We start from the raw sequence: 7,301 nt of genomic DNA on the forward strand, positions 1-7,301 counted from the left end.
TTCACACAATTTGCTTTGATTTTCGTACTATATAAACTATAATCTTGAGTTGGACTATTTTATGCAAGCAAATAGTTCCTACAACTCAATCCTAAAGCAGATGACCTATGAGTAGCATCGTAGTTTCTGTTTGTACATTTTTTTTTTTATGAAACTAGCTATGAACTGAATCCCCATAAAAGAACTAATAGCCAACCAAACTTAGCACTTGGAATTTGTTAGGGATGACTATGATCACCAACCCTTAAACACTGCTTTTGAGAGTATTGGGAAGCAGAGAAGAGGCCATCTCGGTTTCAGGATCTGGTTTCTTCTTTTTACTTTGCTTGATTTCACCATAAAAGTAGGAAATGAAGCCCCACAGCGAGAGAGCAAGTGACACACCCTTCTCGGCTTGAAACTTCTCATTGAAGAAAAATACTGCCAGAATCTCTGTAACTGGTAATAGAACCGCAATCACTACAGCCGATAGCAATGATGACGCACAAAACACTACTCCAATTGCTCCCAAGAAGAAACATTGATTTATTATTGCACTAAAAATCACAACCACATGGTATTTTGTTTCTCCTAGCTCGAATTCCCTTGCTTCCCTTCCGATCACCTGCAAATAAAAATAACCTTTCAAGTTTTTACGTACTTGTTCATTGTAGTTATAGAATGAAATCATTATATTAAATAAAACCTCTTTAATCAAGATTAATAAACTCGGCTTCAGTTTCCTTCTAAAAAAAGGGTTTATCATCATAGCTAGTTGTCGATACTTTATTATTTCATACCCTATAGCTCAATTATGTGGATTTCATCAATTAACAAATTTAATTAATTATTAAACTTTTAAATTATATTTATTTTTAAACGTTGTGATTTTCTTTTTCTATTAAATTTTGAAAAAAGAATCAAACTATAATGTTATAATCAAAATATAAAATAGTTAAAAAATTAAAAAAAAAAAAACTATTTCATCAGACTTCACTCATTTGTCCTGTAAGAAGAGGAATAGCTAAGAAAGAGACGAAAAAACAAACCTTGAAATCATTGTTGACCAGCATCCCAACGGTGCAAAAGCCAGTAGCAACCAAACACATCACCAACTGAATCTCCATCACAAGGGCGTAGCTAATCTCTTGCTTTGCCTTCTTGTACGTTAGTTCCACCAATGGCAATATAAATCCGTACAAAGCCGCTGCAGCTAAGGTCATTACGAACCCCAAAATATATTCCTTGTTGGATTCATTCGCAGGCCGGTCGCTGCTCGAATGCAAAGCCAGAACGCCAGCCCCTATGGTCAACAAAAACACGGCGTTTACGGAGTAGGCAGTGAACTTTTGTTTCACCAACAGGAAAGCAAACCCCGCCGTGAAAGCCAACTGCGACGCGATGATCAAAGAAGAAGTCGAAACGGGGAGACGAGATAAGCCATAGGAGTAGAGGTAGTTATCGAGGCCACTGAGGATCCCGAGGACGATAGCGGCAACGAACAACGGTCGTTCCATACAGATAAGCTTGTTTTCCGAGGTGGGATTGGCCGTCCTGGAACGATGCACGGTTGCACAAGCGATGGGGAGCAAGATGATGGGGCAACCCGCGGTCTGGAGCCAGCTCGAGAACCAGATTCGGTTGCCACCATGGATGAAGTAGAGGCGCATGATAAGTGGACTACCGCAGTTGCCTATTGAAAGCATGATGCAGTTTATTACTAGGAGAGCTTTTCTCATGGTGGTGCCATCATGTTTAGGTTCCTTCACCTCCATCTGTTCTGTATTTGGATTTTTTGCATCTCCTTCCTCCATTTCCAAGCTATTTGTAACAGAATTTATCAAAGAAACAGAGGTCAATTACATGTACGGAAAAAGCTAGAGTTAGCAGAATTTAGCATGTAATGAATAGTTATTACATGGAGACTATGGCAAAGGCCATTTTCTTATCCATGTATCCATGAAATGAATTCCTATAAACAACTAATAGCCAATCAAATTGCCATGAACAACTGTTGGGGATTAGGGATTACGATGAAAACGCAATTCTACTGTGCCTCTTTTTTTGTCTACCAATTCGTGATTTCGCTTTTGGAGAATATTTATTTTTTCATTTTGGTATTGATTTTTTTTAAATTTTATATCTAAATTCTAATCACTCTTTAATTTGGTACCTAAAGTAATCTTATGACCAATCACAAAGTGACATGTGACGTCTTTATGTAAAAAACAAATTTTTTATTAAATGTATACAATTATTAGAATATATAAAAATTAGAAATATATAATCTAAAAACATATAATTTATAAATAATTTATAAAAAATAAAATTACAAAAAAATACTATAATTGAAAAAAAAGTTGAAATTAATGATACTATTACAAAAATGTAAAAGAAATTATAAATTTTAATTTTTTATATAATTACAAAATTGTATTTCAATTTCAAGGTTTTTTTTGCAATTACTTGAAATTTAAATACCTTTTTCATTTTATAACATTTTTCAATTTTTTATATATTATTTTGACTTTTAAATATTTATAAGTTTATATTTTAGAATTTTATAAAAATATTTTAAAACTTTTATTTTAATTTTTTATATATCATATATGATTTTTTTACATTTTTATCAATATAATACATAATATTAAAAAAATAAAAAAGGACATGTAGTATTCTAATAGTGCCACATAGCCGGTCAACACTAGTCAACTCCAATCAACAATCGATTAAAGTCAATTGATTTTTGGTTGACCAAATGTTGACCGGTGTTGACTAGCATGGATCGGGCTTTGACCAGTATGTGGCACTATTAGAATACAACATGTGTCCTTTTTTAATTTTTTTAATATTATATATTATATGGATTAAAATGTAAAAAATCATATAATATATATAATTAAAAAAGGTATTTAAATTTCAAGTAATTGTAAAAAAAACTTGAAATTTAAATATTTTTTAGAATTTTAGAATTATATATTTTAAAATTTTATAAAAAAATTATTTAAAGGCTACTTTGGCTACCGAAATGGCCTAGAAAAATCGTTTAATTTCGTAAACTTTTACTTGTCTGATTTTCTTTTAAAAAAACTTATGAGTCAAAAACGTCCAATTATTAAGTCAAATAAATTTAGAGTCCAGTTTATTAAAAATCATGTCATTTGAAAAATTCGTATGATATTGTCAATTAGCTTTTTATTTTTGAAAAAAAAAATCCTATTTCATTGTTGCGCAATAAAAAAAGTGAAACATTTAGTTTTATACGAAAAATCGTGTTTTATGCCATATTAAGCCAGTTATTAGGGATATTCGATTTTTAACAAAATTCCATACATGCAAAATCTCAATAAAAAACAATCTCATGCCACAATCCAAAATTAATAAAATTACAGTCCCAATAAAAACCATAATAAAAAAAGTAGAATTTAAATTTGCTTTATCAATTAAAAACCGAGATGACACCTCTAAATGTTAGGTCCGACCTTAACCTCGAGGGTTATCTGTAAGGATAAAGCTATTAGGGTGAGCTTTAAAAAGCTCAGTTTGAATCTTCACAGAATAAATAATGTATCTACATGCAGACAGTCAAATTACAATAAAACGTATATCCAACAACATTCCTGAGATCATAGTAGAGCACGACATCATAAAAATACAATTTTATATGCGTGGACATGCTCATATGAAACAGTGCAAAAATTTCTACCCATTCATCCGCTACACACCATGAGTTCCCTAGAACTCATCATCCGAACACCAAAACAATAAGAGTCGTAGCTCAATGTGGATAAAACACCAGTAAGAATTTGTAGTTAAACTGCCAGTAATTTTGCAGACAAGCTACCAGTAAGTTACGGATAAACCGCCAGTACTTCGAACAATACTTCAGGGTTGCAGATTAATTGCTAGTATAATATTGCGGATAAACAGCCAGTACTCCACGGAATTCCTCCGTCACCCATCAATCCTAATCCCTATGCAATGCGACATGTCATATGAATAATGTAGCAAATCATGCTCATCAATATTAATTTCAATAACGGCGGCATACTTAACATGCATTGAGTAATACAGTATCGGTGGCATGCTTTACATGCAATCAATATGTACGTTAATATTCAGTGGCATGCTTACATGCAATCAATATACGGTAATATTTATTGGCATGCTTACATGCAATCAATATACGATAACAGTCAATGACATGCTTTACATGCAGATTATTTGCTAGTATAATATTGTAGATAAACAACCAGTACTTCACGGAATTCCTCCGTCACCCATCAATCCTAATCTCGATGCAATGTGACATGTCATATCAATAATGTAGCAAATCATGCTCATCAATATCAATTTCAATAACGGTGGCATGCTTAACATGCATTCAGTATATAATACAGTATCGGTGGCATGCTTTACATGCAATCAATATGTATGGTAATATTCAATGGCATGCTTACTATAACAGCTCGTTTTTAGTGAAATCGGAACAGTGGTTTTGGGATCCCAAATCCGAAGTCGTAAAAATCATTTTAATATTATTTTAATATATACAACATGATAATATGATAGTATAAAAATTTCGTTAAGAAATTTTACCATTTGTATACTCAATTTGTGAAAAAAAAACTAAATCGCGTAAAGTGCGAAAGTTGTGTTCTAATAGCTAAAGGTGTTAAATAGCTATAGAACTTTAAAGTGGAGGTCCTTATGTGGTAATTAGACCATTAGATGAGTTAGTGGATGTGCATGGCTTGGTATTTGAGTAATTTTTAAAGTTAGGTAAGGGTAAAATGGTAATTAAGTAATTAAATGTTAAATTAAATAAAACAAAACAAATGGCCATCCTTCTCTTTCATTTATCCATTGAAATTTTTAGCAAAAAGCTTTGGAAAGCTTGAATTTTTCAGCCACAAAACCACTTGCATATAAGTGCTATCTCATCCCATTTTTGTTGATTTTTATGTTTTTGGGATCGTTGTAGCTTAACCTAACTAACTAGGGGACTAATTTTCAAAACTATTAAATAGTTTGAGATTTTCCATTAATGAAAATGCTAGGGTTTGAAGTTTAATGGAAGAAAATGAATCCTTTTTGTTAATTAAACAACTATTGTTAAGTGAGTTTTGATAAAATTGTCAATTAAGGATTAAATTGAGAAATATGTAAATTGAGTGTAAATATGTGAATTTGTGAAATGTATGGGCTGATATAGGTACTTATGAAATTCGGCTAGGCTCGGTTTGTAGTGAAATTTCATGAATTTCATTTTGCGAGCCTAGGGACTAACTTGTAAAAAAGGTCAAAAGTATAGGGGCTAAACGGTAATTTTTCCATAACATGAAATTTGGATTAAATTGATTAGAATATTGATTAAATGAGTTAAATTTGATTATATAGATCAAGAAAGGTAACATTCGAAACTATATCGGGGAAAGGATAAAGTCGTGGAATAAACGATCGTATTTCTCCGTTCGAGTTTGAGGTAAGTTCTTATAGATAAATTACGTATTTATATGTTTTGATTGAAATATATGTATGTGAATAGTTTAATTATTATGTATAATTATTGAGCCCATAACCGACGATATACGAATAATATCGGGCCCCATTTGAACCTTAGAAATTCGTAGGATACAAATGACATGTCATTAGAGTTACCGTTTTGGGTGAGGTCTTGCATGTGTTGCTGACTCACCACAACTCGTATGAGCTTATCGGTTTGCAGCTCGTATGAGCTTACTGATATTCAACTCGGAGGAGCTTACCGTTTATACTCGTATGAGCTTACCAATTTGCAGCTCATATGAGCTTACTGATATTCAGCTCGGAGGAGCTTACCGTTTATCGCTAGTATGAGCCTACATGTTCAGGAATTGACAGATTACAGTTTAGTAAACCTCGTGTGTACTACCCGCGTATCTAACGAGATTCTAAGTGGTTTAATAGGCGTAGTGTATTACGAGATTATATAAGTTCGATGCGAACTATTACAGGTGGTTACATGGAGATGGTTTATATATTTGATATACGGATATACAATATAAATATTACATGTACATGGAATTCTAATAATTTTTTGAATTCATACATGATTCTCGGTTTTATATGTATACATGGCTAACTTGGTGAATGGTTATGTGAGAGGCTTTCACCAAATTGAATTGAGTTACTTGCCTAAAATTTTGGTTATATGGTAAGTTTAATTCTATGTTTTACAAACTTACTAAGCTTAATTGCTTACTCCGTTTATTTTTCCGTGTTTTATAATGTCTCGAAAGCTCATTCGGATTGGAAGTCGTCAATGATCGCATCACACTATCAAACACTCATTTTGGTACTTTGGACTATATATATTTTGGTTAAATGGCATATATAGGTGTTTTGCCTAATGTAGCCTATATGTCGTGTTTTGGTAATTTAATTTGGCTTAAAAATGGTATATGTTTGGTTATGTAAATATGTATAAATAACTTTATGGTATGTGGTGTATAGTTGTTATGTGAATGCCTTGTTTGTGAATTGGTATTTTGGGTACCAAATGATTGAAATTGAGATGTGATAGGCATGTTGAATTTAGGCACAATGTCTCATATGTGAGTTTGACCAGTTAGGTATATTTTGGAAGTGTGATTCGTATGTTTCAAAGTGGTCAATAGATGTGATTATGGATATCATGTTGTATGTGTGGATATTACATGTTATAAACTTGGTATTGATTGGTTTTGAATGCTTATTTATGCCATGGTTGTATGTGCATTGTTGAGCTTAGGTTGGTACCACATTGGGTGAGAAATATGGCTTGGAAAATGACCTATTTTTGTCTACACAGGCAGAGACATGGGCATGTGTCTCAGCCGTGTGTGACACACGGGCACGTGACACGACTGTATGTCCCCTGATACTTCTATAGAAATCAAGTTAGTAGCTTCATACGACCTAGCACACGGGTGTGTAGCTTGGCCGTGTGGTACAAGTCAATATACCTTCCAATTTTCACACTGCCGAGCACATTACCTGGCACACAGGCGCGTGAGGCCATTACGAAGGGTACACGGCCTGGCACACGAGCGTGTGGGTTTGCCGTGTGACCCAAGTCAGTGAGTTACACGAGGTCAGACACGGACTGAGACACGACCGTGTGATCCCACTTCGAATGCCCACACGGCCTAAGATACAGGCATGTCTCACACGTGGCCACACGGGCGTGTCCCCTGTCCTTAAAAAAATTTTCATGTTTTTCTAAAAATTTCTTAAGTACTTGGTTTAGTCTCGAACCACTTTTAATGTCTATTTAGGGCCTCAAGGGCTCATATCAGAGA

The 7,301-nt window shown here is 33.5% G+C and overlaps 1 protein-coding gene across 1 annotated transcript; it reads right to left on the reverse strand.

The window, feature by feature from the left end:
• Nucleotides 1–2,054, reverse strand: LOC105769775 (purine permease 1). Its single transcript, XM_012590633.2, has 2 exons — nt 1,029–2,054; nt 1–604 (listed from the first exon to the last, which is right to left on the reverse strand). Exons 1-2 carry the CDS (start codon nt 1,791–1,793, stop codon nt 245–247), a joined length of 1,125 nt encoding a protein of 374 aa, XP_012446087.1. The 5' UTR covers nt 1,794–2,054; the 3' UTR covers nt 1–244.
• Nucleotides 2,055–7,301: the final 5,247 nt, after the last annotated feature.

The sequence above is a fragment of the Gossypium raimondii genome, chromosome 5, assembly GCF_025698545.1.
Source record: "Gossypium raimondii isolate GPD5lz chromosome 5, ASM2569854v1, whole genome shotgun sequence".
In the NCBI taxonomy this organism is placed as follows: Eukaryota; Viridiplantae; Streptophyta; class Magnoliopsida; order Malvales; family Malvaceae; genus Gossypium; species Gossypium raimondii.